General features: G+C 28.9%; 1 protein-coding gene across 1 annotated transcript in view; it reads left to right on the top strand.

Moving 5' to 3' along the window:
* The window catches only part of 26-29-p (C1 family peptidase 26-29-p), a 33,135-nt gene that overhangs the window by 8,376 nt on the left and 6,887 nt on the right, over positions 1-17,872 (top strand). The window contains exons 2-3 of the mRNA XM_014428187.2: positions 4,657-4,806; positions 5,128-5,300. Of these exons, the coding sequence (XP_014283673.1) occupies positions 4,657-4,806; positions 5,128-5,300 (323 nt within the window). The remainder of the gene's footprint in view (positions 1-4,656; positions 4,807-5,127; positions 5,301-17,872) is intronic.

Genomic DNA, 17,872 nt, shown 5'->3' with positions numbered 1-17,872 from the left:
TGGGATACAATGGAAGGATCATTATTCACTGACAATAGGCATCTATCATCGACATACGTGTGAGAATAAATACATTATTAAAAAAAAAAAAATTTTCCGACGATGCTAAAAACAAATTTGTTGACTTTTACTGGAAGACTCATTATGTTTTGTAAATAAATATCGCATAAGTTTTTTATCTTATTCTTCAGGAAAAGATAAATCGATTCGTGATATTATAATAAATGAAAACCTATACTTTTTAAGCAACGTACCTAAATGTTTAATTTTGTTCAGCGCACTTGCTCAGCCTCCACTGGCTCACTATCTGTGATGCGGCGAGAGGGATCTGCTGGAATCTTGAGCTCTGCTCTACCCCCACTCGTGAAAGATAGAGTGGGCTCAGGGATCCTCAGGTCGATAGAGTAAATATTGTATATAAGAGTGTTAATGTGACTAGAGATTATATTATATTATTTATACACATATGTTCATTTTCTTTATCCTTCTGTTTGTATATATTATAAGAGAGATTTACTTATTTTTATGTGCTTTTTTTTCTCATTTATTTATTTATTCTTATTTTGGTATGAATGTTATCATTTATCACTATTACCTATTGTCCACAATTGTGTGGCAGACTTTAATATCTATTAATAAATAAATTATTATGTATGTAACAAAGAAAAAAAAATTTGTTTCATATCTTTTTTTTACCGAAGAAATCTAGGTTTTCAGTAAGTTAAACCTTCTCATGGCGACACGGAACATTTAAAAAAAAACATATTAATCGGTACATTAATTCAACATTTTATTGTAGACAAAGGTTAATACCCTCAGCTATATATTTAATACCTAGACTGGCATCATCAACAATAGAATGTCATGCCTTTCAGAGCATCCTTTGCAAATGACTTTATTGCTATAGCGTCAGCTTTATGAATATCATCAAACCCACGGGCTAGCTCATATAATAAATCATGTTCTCTTGCTATACCATCATCGGCATTTATAGGTATTGTATTGTGTATACCACTACCTTTTATTTAATTAGATTTTGAATTATTTTTAACAGTTTAAATAAATTAAATACCAATTGATTTACCAAGAAAAATTACACAATTTTATATTTCATACTCTGTACAACGGCTGAGGAAACCATTATCCGAACCAGGAAAATACAAGTTTGTGCAAGTTGAAACTAGTTTTAGTCACCTTGATGTCTTTGGGGGAAATGAAGTTGAATACGGAATACCGAAGCGATTCAACGGTTGGAAAGTTGTTGATTACTTTTTCTATACATTGAGTAAAAAGTATGTGAGCACTGAATACAAAATGTAATCAACTACACACTTTTTTTTTAAAGCGTACAAATATGATAGGCACTATTTGATTTTTTTTTTTCAATTTTGAGGGACTCGAACTTACACTATGAAGTAAACTAATATCATAATAAAGTTAATATTTATACGAAGAATCAGGAAAAAGGGTTGTAAATAAAGAGCGATACTGAAGCGGAGATTATCGTGAAGTGATATTGTAGGAACAAAGGATTGTTTTCCAACCAATATCGCAACAATCTTATCAATAGGCAATACTGAACGCAAACATTCTCTTTATTGATATCATTTCAGAATAATGGTGATTGTAAGATATTTACACGACAGAAGTACATGGGAACACAAATGTTGAAATCATTAAAGTACTTTTAAACGTATTATACTTGATTCACTTATCAGTAAGAATGAAGTTTCTACACAACAGGAAATGAGACCAAAAATCATTTTAACTTGTGGATCGAAAGTACTCTTACTAAAAACTGCTAACACAAACCTCAGCCACCTCAGATAAATTCCAATCAAATTTTATATAACATGTAGCATGTACAACATGTTGTTCAAAATAAACATGATTTTGATTTTGAAAATATCAAGGTCATCCATGAAGAAAATACTAATTTTAGAAGAAAAATATTAGAATCAATTTACATCTCAGAAAATATAAATTATACAATAAATTTCAAATCAGATTCTAAAGGACTAAACCACCATTATTCTGAAATTTTAAGTAAAATAAATATTCAATTATTAGAAAAAGTTGATAAATGGATAAATGTTCAAACCCTTGAATTGTACAGAAGTATATATAATATATCTACATATATACAAGCATGTATAAAGGTGAGTGTATAAGTAAAAAAAAAAAAAAAAAAAAAAAGAGGGGAGTATATGAATGTAAAAAAATACATATATAATAAAAATATAGTAATTACGGATTTAAGAAATGATAAGTTATAAGCAAATAAATTAAAGTTGAATGTTAATTAAATTGTATTAAATGTAAAAAAATTATTTTTAATGATAAGGTGATAACAGAGTCCTAACCTTTTGAAGGTAGATTCTGTTATAAATGATGTTTGTAAGTAGAAAAAGAGAAGATTATTTATGTAAAAAAGTTTTAGATTTAAAACATAAAAAGTTATGTAAGTAAATAATCAATTTAAAAACATTATTTGTTATGATATTATTTTTTATATTTAGTTTATTTTAAAGATATGAAATGGGCAATTAGCCTGCACAAAATATTTTAAAGAACATCACATCAATATTTAAAATACAATAAAAAATATCAGTATGTTGTTAAGGAAACAATGTAATTAATATAAAAACAAAAATTTATACAGGTTGTCTCCTTGAAAATGGCCTGAAGGCCGAAACGTTGCAGAGTTTCTGAAAATAAAAGTTGAGAGTATATTTGGATCAAAATTGTGTGTGTTGATAATGAAATAAACCACTCTCAAACAATCATTACAATAAATCATTAATCAAATTTTATAAGTTAACGGACTCTGCATATTTTATAAAATTAATTATAATTATAAATTACTTACTTGCTCCCTGCTATTTTCTGTTAGAAAATAATTCAATTGTTTTCTAAACTATACAACAAGTACATTGAATGTCGTTGAAAATTATAAATTGAACCGTGCTCCGAATTCCTAGAAACTCCGAATTCGATTTTTTGACGAAAAAATCACATTTTTGAGATCCCCTTACAAATGACCAAGTCTCGCAAAATGTTCTGTGTGTGGGTGTGAACAACCTGGCTAAAAAACTAAAAGTCGTACTAAACTTAAATTATACATTTAAGACAAATGCTTGTTATGGTTCAGTAAATTTTTCGATAAAATCGGGCCAGAAGTACCACTTCATAGAATTGATTACTCATATTTTTTCAAAAACGATTTTGATTAAAATCTGTGTATGTATATGTACAATTAAGTGATTTTTAATATCAGTTAGGTAATATCCTCACTGAAATGGTATAACAGACATAAATGTCGAATTAAAAAAATCTTATTTTAAATTACCATTAATTTTGTTTATATAAAATGATCAAATACCTGTCATTATTAGTACCAATATAAAATGAATAAATACGAACTATGGAAGAAATTGATTATTGACCAACCCATTATTAACCCATAATCTGAGATCATTAAAATCCAATCAGTCAATAAATTTCGTTAATAACCGCTTTTTCATCGACCATAAAACTTTTTTTTTTCAACATTTGTAAATATCAAGGATTCTATTAACTTCTCTTAACGGATACACCTTTATAAGGGGAAAGGACTTAATTAATGTCCTGGCGAACAAGGTATACATTTTAATCCCTCAACACCGGACAGGGAGACATTTAATTCCTTATCATCATATTTCGCTCCTCCATAACGAATACAAGACATAACATACGAAATGTCATTTTACAAACCCACGATTCCATAAATAAATTTTGTGGGTACCATATTTTGGGGAAAAGAGAGAGTTAGTCATTATGTATCCAGTATTCAGTGTATTTTAAAAATAAATCAAACCAATCCCTCATTATTTGAGGTTAAATATTTCAAGATAGACAAGTATAAATTTAAAATATGAATAAAAGAACTCCGTCCGAGGATTTTCTTTTATCTCGGTACCATAGTTAGAAGTTATCCGAGGATGATCCTCAAAATACCATCAACCTATTTCCAATTATTTTTATTTTCCAGTATAATTAATAATTAATTTAATATTAAACCTTGAGTAATAATTTGCGGTGTTTTTCATGGTCACTTAAGCTGTTATACCATTTTAAGAAAAAGACATATCTCACACATCTTTCTAAGAGATATTTCGGAGGAAAAAAAATTAAGTATTCTACAAAACGATGGTTGAGACGAGATGTCACTAGAATGATTTATTTTATTAATACTAAAAAAATTTTAATACATTTTTTTTTACTTAGGGAGAAACTACGGGGTCACAGTTTATGTAGCAATATATAAAAAAAATCTCATTTTTTTCTTTTTATACAAAATCTTTCTTAACGGAAACCTGCATATAACGAACAAAATCATCATCCTATGGCTGATCATAAAACAAACGTTTCATTGTATTAATAATTGCTTATCATTTCCAATAATAATAAAGTCTTCTAGTGTGCAGACAGAAGTTTACTTAATTATATCACTTTTTCCAATCCTTTCCAAAGTTATAGTTAACAGTAAAGTTTAAACGTTTCAGCGATTGAAATAAATCATGTTCCTAGGGGATGAGGATTCAATTTTTATAACTTAAAATTCTTAGAAGCCTTCTAAAAGTTGACAGCTAAATTTGAACTTTTTTTATGTCACAGGGCAGGGCTGTGGGGGACAAGGCCCCCCAAGTTGGGGCCAAGCTTACTCGACCACAGGCAAGCTCACCATCCCTTACGCTGAGCTTACGGAGCCCTTTGAAGCCTGGTATGACGGCAAGAATGCCAGGAGTAGAATAGACTACTACAATGGTAAGCAACTACTAAATATCAACAGTTCAAATTTTATTTTAAAAACTTCTAATTCATCAGCTATGATTTCTAATTAAGAGATAATAAAAATAGAAGTATAAAAAAAAAAAAAAAAATCGTTTTCAGTTAGTTAATGGAATTACATAATGTAAAGATTTATTTCTCGCATTTATTTCAATGTATGCTTATTTTGTTTTAAGTAGTATTTGATTGCTTGTTGGAAGGGTTTCTATCAAAGGCATCAAGAACAACATCAATAAAATAGAACAATCCTTCCAATCTTCGAAAAGTCATTGCTGATATTTAATTCTATTTTTACAGGTATGGTAAAGACCTATCAGATCAGCGATCGGGGACAGTATGGAACATCGATCAAACTTGCTCCAATGACCACCGAGGATCAGTTGAATGTTGAAACCTGCTTTGAAGTCAATGGCACACTTGAAGACAAGATACAAGCCCAAGCCATTCTTCCAGACCTCGCTGAATTTCAGGTAAACAGTTTCGAAGGATTGTTTCAGATTTGCTAATAGATTTTCATTTGTTAATCGGTTATTGAATAAGTTTCGTTTCTCTGTAGCAGTTAAATATTCAGGTTGAAATAGAGCAGGCTCTCTTTTTCTGTTTACCTTTCAGCGTGAAGAAGTCCCATTCCTTCAGCGCCACCTGAAAATAATGTTAGGTGCTATAAGAAACAAAGTAATGTAGAACTATTGGAGAAAAATAGTGAATTTTAAAAAGATTGGTATGCATTTAAAATGAAGATATAAAATTTATGGAAAAAGTATTTGTATTCAATGAAATAAACGATTCAGTTCATAAAAAGGAGATATAATGCAACAGAAGAAGCAAAACAAAATAATTAACGACATTCTAAATATGAGTTGATAATACGTTATTCAAAATACAATTACAAAAATATATCAAAGCATCGAAGATGAAACTTTCGGGAAAGAAGTTATATCAAGAGAAAAACAAAAAAAAATCACGAATTGATAGCACCTTCTATGAAATTATTAAGCACAGAAGACATGAGTTCGTAATAGTTCTACAAATCCTATTCTAGACAGAATAGAAGACCGTGTCAATGCAACTGGGATTGTAAATTTAATTTAATCTATCATTTTTCTTATTCATTTAATAAAGGAATATTCATTTCTGCTTGGCAAAAATATTGTAGAAATTACAGGTCCATATGTATCTTGAAATTGCTAATATTTTTCTCCTCAGAAACATATTGGAGAAGACATGAGAAAGAGATTTTACCAGCATTCAAGTGACCGAAAGTATCATTTGATTGTATTTTTATGGTAGCACTATCGTACTGCAGTTCCAACATGGCCTCACAGCAGCTGTCAAGAAATATTCCACCCGCTATAATAGTTTCGATGATTTAGTTGTATTATGCGCCTTTAAACGAGGGGAATTGTTTGCCAGCTGTAGCTCCCACCACATTCACTTCTTTTTAGTTTTTTAAATGATAAAAAATATATATATATATATATATATATAGAGTCCAAAGTAATCACATAATTTGATATCTTCTCCCGCTACCTGTCGACCAGTGGTGTCCCAAGTCAGAGGTTCTAGATGGGGTTTTCAGGTTCGGGTTCCTCAGGTGAACGGGCCAACTGAGCAGCAAAACCTGTCAACCCGTGGAATGCTGCAAAGTTATTCAGATTCTGAAAACAGCGGCGATACAGTACCGTTGCGAACGCCAGATCTGGATCTGAATTTTGATTATATTTTTTATGATTATTATTTTTATTATTAGTAAATTTCTTTTTATGATATTCGGTACTTAGGCCAAATAACCGGTCTATAGAGCCATTAGATATTAAGGCGTCGAATAGATTACTTTCATTTTGGAACAAATTACGTTAATCATCTATGATTTTTAGTATGCCTGTCTGTGTTGTTAAATAAGTCTTTATATGAATTAGCATATTTTTAGAAAACTGATATATTAAATTTGCTTCTAAAGTTCTAATATGTTCCCTGATAATCGTTTTATCTACCTTATATCTAGACATCATTAGAATTCTATTTTTGTCTAATCTATGTAAAAAATCAAAAGAGTGTTCCCTAGGTCTTATATGTTTATTAGAAATTTCAAAATATAATTGTTCAATCGATCTTGAATCTCAAAAAAGGTTTTTCTAAATAATTCAGTTGTTCAATTGTATTAAACTCACAAATAGAATTTATATGACCTGCCTCATCTATAACATGAACTAGCACTATACTCAATAACCTTTTTTCATTGGTATCTTTATAGAATTGTTTTCTGCCGTTACAATTGTTGTTACCTGATGTACAACTATTATGCGCGGTTGGCCGTCAAAATAAGGGATGGGGTCGTAATCGTTTTTTTTTCACATCATAAAATTAGCCATATCTGCTGAAGATTTTAATTTAACTGTATTATAAATATAAATAATTAAGAAAAATACTTTATATTCGTTTATTAAGAGTTTATATATTACTCACTATTCGATGTCTTCTTCCGGTACTTGATGTTCAGTGGTGTCCGGAGTCGGAAGGTAGGATATTCTTGGCTGGGGTACCTCTGGTCGAATGGGCCAACTTAGCAATAAAAACCTGGGGTCAGTGATGAGCTCCTAAGTTCCTAAGATCCTAAATACAGCGGTGAGCGGTCCTGTTCGTGGCGCCAGATAAGAGATGGTGGAATTGTTAAGTCAAAAATGAAATTACTTTATTAACTGTTAACAAAAACATAAATGAGACTAAGACCAATGGTGCTATAGACTGACTAAGTACGATTTGTACAACCTGGAGAGAAGATATTTAGCGTATATTGTAAGGATGATTTTGACAACTGGCGGAGCTCGTAGAGATATAAGATGGTAGAAATTGTAGAGTCAAAAAAGATTAGTTACTTTATTAACTGTTAACAGAAAGAGATTATGAAATAAATATTACTAAGATTACTGGTGCTATCGACCATGTACAATAGACAGGGAAAAGATACTTCAGTTGGTATATATTCAGGACTGGGAACTAGGAAATTGGGTTTATTTGGCATGCTGTGATCTACCAATAGTATCACGTCATAGGATCTCTCTTGCCATTTTTGGGCATCGAAAGTAGAATTGTATGGTTGCTGAGGTCTGTCGAAATTGTCTCAAGCCACAACGACCTCTGTTTAATATTTGGTTATTGGGAAATCAAAGTAGGATAGTTTGGCAGCTGAGGTTTGAAGAACCGGCTGAAATGTTTACAATATTGGGAAATAGTGTTGATGGCAGAGTCGCCGACTGTTGGTTTCAAGCCGTCTATTCAAAAACAATAAAATTTAATTTCTCAAATATATTAAGTAAATGCTTCCCCCCATAAAGAAAGTCCCTTGAGCTTTAAATATTATTCCCTGTTATAGACGCTTCTATAGGCTTTGGTCCTTGCATCAATCTCTACAGGATACATTGGTATTGATAGGAGAGGTTCCATAGGAATGGGAACTTGGAACATATGTCTAGCTTTACAATAGTTACTTATGCTATCAAAAAGATTTTACAAATAGTTTCGTAATAAATATAATAGGCCACCAATAGGCGTTTACAGTAATACACCTCAATATAATCCTCCAATATATCTGAACTTCATTTGTTTTTGATCTTAACATAGATTGATAATTTATAGAAATATTTTGAAAATTATTATCAGAGAAAAACGATTGATAAATTTACAATCAGTCTAGTATACCTTTAATATTAACAAAAGTTTCTCTTGTGCTTTTAAGAATCAATAAAAGACAAATCAGAACAAAATCATTTCTTTTAAGACCTATCAACCAGTATAGGTTTGTTTTGTAAGTTCATATGTTCTTACATGTTCCAGATTAGGAGTAGTGGTATTTAATTATAGTCAAATATTTTGTAACATATTATAGTAATATTTAATTATAATATTATAGTAATATTTAGTCCATTTAATAACATTCCTGGTGCCTAGAACATAGTTAATATGTTTCAACAAGGTAATTCTCTGATATTTCCTTTTGATATTGTACGATTATAATAGCAAATTCTTATTTATTCTGGGAAGAATCCCTTTCAAATAATATTTCAGAAATATTCAATGGACTTAAAACCATTAAAGCAAAAGAAATAATAAAATAGTTAATAGCATAATAGGACAATATAAATGATAAAATAATAATTAACAACAAACTATTAATGGTTGCTTATAACTGAAACAAACTTCAATAAATAATAAAAATAATTAAAGTATAAATAACAAGTTATATAGTAGTTTTTTATAAGTTCTGGTAGTAAATAAGGATAATATATATGTTTTAATTTTCAATATATGAAAAGATTATATTTAAATATGGCATCGCTCTTGACTAATTTAAAGCAAGTTAAATAAAATATCATTCCTCAAAACGTTAAAGAAATAAGAAGGTATTCTTTAAAATAAAGATTTCAGCAATAGAGGTCAAATTTTCGTACATTCTCAATCAATATAAATATGAAATTCATTTCAATCACCTAGGAAAATTTTGAAATCCGCCTCTCAAAATGATAAAACACTACAATACAGAATCTAAAGAACACTTACTAAAACTCGATGTTTCCTTGACCTGTCAAAAACCCCCATTATAGATTTTTATTCATTATATATTTTGTTTACGAACTTTGATCTAATTATAATATTTCTATATTAGTAGACTTATTTATTTAAAGTTGTAGGGTATAAAAATGATTATTTTATTATTGAACTATCATAAATTCTGTTTAAATTAAATAATAAAGTTATGATATCAAACTTTAAAACCAATATATAAAATGAGAAGAAAAGAAGAAGAAAAACAAAAGAGTTAATGCATATTCACTAATAATATTAGTTCTGTTGGCAATAAGCCATAGTGGATTAGACGTATGGGTCATTCCCATATTTATTCATAAAAAATATTAAATTTTAAAATAATAACTTATAAATGATAATATCCCAAGAAAAATAAAATGTTATAAAAATAATCTCAAGAATTTATATAATTTATGTTTATATATATATATATATATTATATATGGCATTAATTAAATAAATTTCCCCTACAATATTCAAAGAAACTGCAACACCATTGTTCAGTTTGTTATAAATACTCTAGCCTCATATGATCTAACCTAATAGCCGTTAAAAATTAAATAGAACAAAAATAAGTTATATTATGTTAGAAAAATAGCAAAATCAATTAAAGTAAAATGAAATTAATAATTATATATAAAACTAAAATCCTATAAACTTTTATACAAATCTAACATTATATTTTCTAACCAATAAATAAACAATTATTAAATTATAATTCAAATTTCATCCTCAGTTTGGCGTTTAGCTGAGTACAATACAATAATAAGGAATATGAAAATGAGAAAAATATTTCATTCATTAGATTTAATTGATTTGATCCATTTAATAATTATTAATGTCAAGAATAATGGTAATTATTAAATAATACATTTAAAAATAATATTTCTATATATTTTTCATATCTACATATTAGAAAATGTAGGTAATTTCTATTATAGTCATTTATTATAATTCTATCTATCCTTAAAGGAAAGGCGAATTCTAATTAGTTCATCTTTTCACGGATTCTTCAACTTTGTTAGCCGTTTCATTACTATCCACAAGTTAATATCCATACGATATATAATGGTTTTATACTATATATATTTTTCATTTTATTATATATTATATTATGTTGCTGTTATTTTAATAATGTTCTCATTCAATATTTAAAAGGATTTAAATTTTAAATCTATACTAAATGAAATTAGTTCAATTGCTGCAAACTATTATGTAATAAGTGCAAAAAGTTGGTTTTACTGCTGACCAACTGATGAGTCAATCAACTGATATTGAACTCTAATCACCTGTTACTCGGTTAATAAGATTTTTACAAAACTGTACAAGTTGTAGATTTACTTTAGGAAATTCATCATAAAAATCTAATAATTTTATTAGATTACATTTTTATTAATAGTTTATAGTTTTAACTATAATTTTTAGTTAGCAAATATTTTAATTTAATTCTGAGAATTATTTAGAACTTTATAGTTATAAAAAATATTATTTTATTTTATAATTTATTCATTAAATAAAACTGTTAGGATTTAATAAATGATAAATTTTGAATTTTACCCTAGGCCACCGACTGATGTGTTGTATATTATTTTTTATTTCCGATTTTAATTTTTTGACAGTATCTCCTGATCTTTCTTTGATTTTTGTTGATTTCTTCATATTCGTAAATTTAAAATATTTACATTACTCCAACTTCTACAGGCAAATTTGTACAAACATGATAAAGCATTTGGGTTTCTAATACGGCCCTTCCCATTTCATTAATATTTTAATTGGAATAATACCTTATTATAAGATACTTTCTTACTTCATTTCAACTTTCGAGAAAATGTAACGGTTCCTCATTAATTTTAATATTAATTTCATATAATTGTAACATCAATTGATCAATACTATTCTTAGAAGAATTTTCTACTTCGAACGATTCCATATTTTTACAATATATTTTTAATATACTCAAAAATATACATGGATTATAATAATTTTAATATAAACATCATGAATTCTTCATTTCAATATAACAATTTCATTTTAATAATCTCCAATATTATGAAAAAGATTTTAAGTTTTCTTCAATTAATTTAAATACTGGATAGATAGATATATAAAAAATTCTTTATAAAAGTTTAATAAAGTAAAATTGCTTTTTTAATTCACAATCCCATTTTTTCTTCCTCCGGTACCTGTGATTCAGTGGTGTCCGGAATCGGAAGGTCTAGAAGTCCTGTAGGATCCTCAGCTGCGGGCACCTCAGGTAGAGTGGACCAACTTGAAACCCAGTTCCAAATTCGTCAGATCCTAAATTAATCACAGCGGTGGTGCTGTGCCTGTTCATGGTGCCAGATATAAAATGGTAGAAATATGAGCAAGAAACAAAGATTACTTTATTAACTTGTACAATATATATGATAAAAATACTACTAAAACTACTGGTACTATTGACTGACCAAGTACAATTGACAGGGAAATGATATTTCAGTTGGTATATATTCAGGACTGGGAACTAGGAAATTGAGTTTATTTGGCATGCTGTGATCTATCAATAGTATCACATCATAGTATCTTTCTTGCCTTTTTTGGGCATAGACAGTTGATTTGTTTGGTTGCTGAGGTCTGTCGAATTTGTCTCAAACCACAACAACCTCTGTTAAATATTTGGTTGTTGGAAAATTAGGATAGTTTGGCAGCTGAGGTTTGAAGAACCGGCTGAAATATTTACAATATTGAGAAATAGTGTTGATGACTGGGACGCTGGCCGTTTGTTTCAAGCCATCTATTCAAAAAAGATAAAATTTAATCTCTCAAATATATTAAGCAAATGCTTTATTAACTATATGAGAGTCCGAAATGATTTCTGGTTGGTATTTTTTTCAGCTATTTCTGATATTTTCTTATAATATCTTTTTATTCTGTTTCTGTAAAACTTGGTTCTAAATAGTCTACTTAATTTGAAAATTAAAAATTATCATATAAAATGTTATCGGATTCTAGATTTTTATTATTAGTGCGATTATTATTAGGTTATATTATCCATATAGATAATAGATTGTGGATAATGTAGAGTCAAAAATTAAATTACTTTATTAACTGTGCAAAAAACATTAAATAAATGATACTAAGACTAATGTTGCTATAGACTGGGAAAGGATGTTTTAGTTGGTATATATTGGAGACAGGGAATTAGGAAATTGGGTTTATTTGGTATGTTGAGACCTATCAATGTTGTCACACCATAGCACCTTTGTTTGCCTTTTGAACATTGAAAGTAGAATTGCTTGGTTGCTGAGGTCTGTGGAATAAGTCCGAACCACAACAACACTTGTTTAATGTTTGGTTATTGAGAAATCAAATTAGGATAGTTCAGCAGCTGAAGTTTGAAGATTTGGCTGGGTTTACAATATTGAGAAAGGGAAGGCCGATTAACAGAGGCCCTAACTGTTGGTTCAAACTGTCTATTCAAAAAAAGATAAAAATTAATTTTTCAAATCTATTAAATAAATGGTTTACTAACTGTATCATCATTTTCTCAGGCTAATATTCCTTGACTATTACTTAGAAAAGTTGACATACAATCCCTTACTTTATTAGCTCTTCCTTCTATATATTTTATATTATAATTCTATATATTATTTATATATATTATTTTTCATCTTATTGAACAAGCATTTTAAGTTTTACAAGTTTTCATGTACTCAAGGGGTTTGTTGTCAGTAAATATAAAGAATATACTTTCGTAAAAATGAGGTTAAAAATAGTTACACGCCCACATAATTGCCAAGCATTACCTTTCAGTTGTTGAATATTTTTACTTCACTTTATTTAATACACTTGACGCGAATCAGACTGATAATTCTTTTTCTTCCTTCGCTTGTGCAAGAACAATACCGATTGCATAACTTGAAGCGTCAGTTGTTTGGTAGAAATATTTATCGAAATCAGGAACTTGTAAAATGGGATTACACCAAATGAGCTGTTTTAATTTCTAGAACGATTCTTAATATGATTCGGGATTAATTTTTGTTCCTTTCCTTAAGGATTTTGTTATCTAAGATGCTACTTTTGCATAATTTAGCACCATTTTTCCATCAAATCCTGTTAAACCTAGAAAGCTTTTAATTTCTTTTTTGGTTTTTGGGAGTTTAAAATCCATTACGGTGCTTATTTTAGCCAGGTCAATATCTGAAATAATATGCCCTAGAAGTAAAAGTTCATGTTTGAAATATTCCGTTTTATCCATTTGTATTTTTAAATTAAGTTTTTCTTTTTTTTTTTTTTTTTTTTTAACATGTCTAAATGTTTCCGATATTACTGTTTATTTTCTTTAAAAAATAATGATATCGCCCATATACGTAAAAATATTTGGATAATCAGCAAAAATTATATTCATTGAACGCTGGAATGTCGCAGGTTTAATACCCCTATTTATATTCGTTTATGAGCTCACTCCTTAATAAAATATCGTAATTTGGCCTAAACTTGTTAACATAAAGTTTTATTAAATGTGAGAATTTAAAACAATTATTTTTGCACGACGCGAATGCAACTTCTGTCCCTTTTTCCTCGCCAGTTGCGTTTTTTTTTTTTTTTAGTAAATTCTCGTTTTGTGACAGAGGAAAAAAACTGGAATAATTTCTAGATTTATATAATTATTTTTCGAGCCCACATCGATTAGCAATTCATGATTTAGTTGGTTTTTACTTGAAGGAAGTAGACTGAAATCATTTGTTTGATATTAAACTACGTTATGTTTTCTGGATTAACAAAGGTCCTTTAAAATTTTCTATTTCTTTTTCAAGTTGACGTGTTATCTGTGAAGGTCTTCGATAAAAGTTTGGCATTCATATTCAATTTCATACATTCATTGTTAGTTGTATTGGAAGTTGACGGATCACATTGATACAGTTTTTCCGGTTGTAATCGTTATAAGGTCTGTTGTTGGGGCCTATAATGGAAGTTATTATTAGATAGAAATTTATAATTATTTCTAAAATCTCCAGATGTCGGTCTATTAAAAAAAGATATTTTTTTCCTTCAGAGACCATTCGCGATCATGTCGCGGTGGCCTGAGGATAAGTTACTTTTGGTTGTTATAATTATAATAATTATTAATTATAATAATTATTATAATTTTGATAAAAACCTGATTTTTGATTAAAATGTTTATGACTATTATATTTTTTTTTTTAAGTTTTTGTAATCATCAATAGCAAATTTCTTTTTATAACATTCGGTACACTGTCTTCCTACCCAGCCATTTGACATTAAATTGTCAAAAAATAAATGATTTTCATTTTTGATCAAGTTAAAAAAATTATCTAAGCTTTTTATTTTGCCAGCGGTTGACATGAAATAAGTTCTTATATGAAGTGGCATATTAGTAAAAAAGTGATATAGTAAATTTGTTTCCAAATGTTTAAGGACATTCTCTGTCAAGTATCTATCTTATGACTAGAAATAATAAGAATTCTATTTTTTTCTAAGCTATACAAAATATTAAGAGGATGTTCCTCATCTTTTAAATGAACATTTAGACCGGTACATTGGATCATTAAATGCTTTCGTATTAGGAAAAACACTTTTATCTCTCAAAATAAGTATGGGAGTCTTAGATATATTCGCATCACGTTCAAACAGCCGCCGATTCACTATCGAACTAACCACCGTAGATCAACACGTATATAGACGCCATCTTGGAAGGAAAATTACCGATATTCCGTAAAACCGAAAGAAAGAATAAAAAAAAAAAAAAAAAGGAAAATTTTATCGGTCACTGCTATACTTTTTTTTAAGCTCTCTCCACTGCCCAGGTTTGGAACTTAGTCATAGCCGGTATCATCGACTTATACCATCATCCCTTCGAGGTGTATTGGGCATTCCCTACTCCCCTTTCGGAATCCTCTTCTTTGTTTTCCCAGCTGCTACAAAATTCTTGCAGTCAAGCGAGACTTTAGCTTTTCCGTTCGAACAGTCCTTGGAGACATGTTCTTCACCCCTGCAAAATATACACGTCATTGTCTTCTCACACTTAGTTATCACGTGACCATATTTTTGACACTGCAGCAAAAGGGGTGGGTCCTAAAAATTTCTAACGTACAGGTTGCTCTGTTCATCAGAAATTCTTTCTATTACCAGGATTGGTTTCTTCACCGTTGGATGGACATCAACAGCCCATTTCCTCCTCAACTCAACTCATTCAGCGTTTGGGAAACGGAACATAACCCATTCATGCTTCTTGTTTTCGGTGGATTTCTGGAATCCTTACATATTTCTATGTTCCAATATTACATATTCGAGATCTTCCGATCTCCATAAATGGGATATACTTAAGTATACTTTTTTGTTCTTGAAAAAATATTTTTATTTTCTATAGTTTTAAATATATATGCCATTATTATTTCAGAGTTTACCATTTTGAAATTATTGTCTTATTACTTTGTTTTACAACTTCAGTTTTATTTGGCACTTATTTTAAATTAAACTTTTCTTTCATTTTTACAACAATGCTGTTTAAAGTTTCTAAATTTTGGTTAATATTTGTTTCATTTTGAAAATAAATATTACTTTCCACCAGACTTGTCTTAAGAAACGTTCAAGTGAATTTAATCTTCCTTGGAATCTGTTTGAATATTTTTATTTTGTTTCTCCAATTCTGGAATAAATTGGTCTTTAGGATCTTCATTAATCTAACACTTCATTAGAAGGATCCGATAATAATGTTGGGAATTGACAGTTCACATTGAACATATTTGTCCCACAGTCCCATCATATGACTTTCGAAATTTTGATAATTACAGGGAATTTACTGATACTGAGTCTGTAGTTATTAAAGTATTAAAATATTTATGTTGAGGTACTATGGTCTCTTGGGTTTGAGATATTTTTGGTATCTATTGAAATAATTATTATGGGATATTTTGTTACCAAATGTTTTATGCTCAGAAAATTTCCTTTTATGGTGTTCTTTACTTTTAATTTTAGGTTTAAATATTACCTGCTCAATTGACCTATTATCCTTACAAGTATTTCCAAGGCAATTTAACAATTTTTTAATAGTCTGAAAATTATACATTAATTTAATATATTCTGCTTCTGCAGGGAGATGACTTGAGACCTCATGTAATAAAACTTTTTCATTTATTTGACTAAATATATATATATATTACACAATATATAGTTTCTCTTCTTATAATATTTACAAATCTTAAAACTTAATCCAAATTAATTTGTTATATAATTACAATCATCAATTTCTAATTTGAATGATTCCATATTTTTAATGAATATTGAATATATTCATTAACTTCAATAACCTAAACAGAAGTTATGTAATAATAATATTAATACAAAATTTTATCAATGTAATTCATTTCAATATAAAATAACTTAAATATTATTCGATCAAATATAAAATAAATTCACTAGAAATATTAGGGTAATAATCTTAATTTGAAAAAGAAAAGGATGCTGATGCCTTTGTGATAATGTATTCTTAACTTTTTGTCTGTTAATTGTATTCTCACCAAAAATGGGAAAGATTTGGTACAAGATAGCATCTGACGATTTATGACCATTTGAAGGGGAATTCACCAATGGAGTTTTAATTAAAATTATAGATTGGTGGGTAGACATTCCAGAATTCCTTATTGAGAGAAATATTGTGCTGGTCAGGGTGCCATATTGGAGCTGCAGTGCTAATCACTATGTTATTACTTTTTTTACTTATTATTATTGTGAAGGAAAACATAATATTTGTAAGGTAATAGTTTGGACAGTAGTTGAAAAATGAAATTTAAGAACTAACCTGGTAAAATCGCATCGGTTCACCTATAATATTCTTCTCCTTGCCGTTACTAAAAAGAAACTGCAGCAGGCCATAGTGGAGCAGCAAAAAGAGGTTCTGGGTAAGCTTACAGACATTAGTACAGCCTAGAGCAGGGTGATTATGGTTTCCATGGAAGAGGAAAGAAACATGTATCTGTACTCCAACAATTATGCCTACATGGAAACTATAAACAGTAAGTTTGGTAGGATAGACTACAATTTTATTTTCCTAACTTATTCTTTACTGTATTTTGGCATGCTTTGTTTCTGCCATTAATGCAGAATGGTGTATCAATTATTTATCACATAGGATCTTTTATCAGTAATTTTCCCAAACAAAATCTACCTATATGCTTAAAGCAGTATGCTAATCTGTAGTCCCATCATGTTCATCATCAGCTCCGATAGCTAGAGTAATATTAATTATACTAAATGAAAGCCAACCTCTGAGGAGCATCATTTATACCATTTCTTGATCATGTTTGGTGAACTAATTTGCTTCTATAATTAGTTTATTTTTTATTTTCAGAAATAAATGAACAAAATACATAGTTAATGCTTGTAATTTCTTTTAATATTTAATGTCAATAGTAATCTAATTTGGACATTACATTTTTAAAAATATATTCATTTATAT

This window comes from Halyomorpha halys, unplaced genomic scaffold (assembly GCF_000696795.3).
Source record: "Halyomorpha halys isolate HHAL.00 unplaced genomic scaffold, Hhal_1.1 Scaffold700.1, whole genome shotgun sequence".
In the NCBI taxonomy this organism is placed as follows: domain Eukaryota; kingdom Metazoa; phylum Arthropoda; class Insecta; order Hemiptera; family Pentatomidae; genus Halyomorpha; species Halyomorpha halys.
The sequence above is the reverse complement of the archived record's forward strand: the minus strand, read 5'-3'. Positions and strand labels throughout refer to the sequence as shown.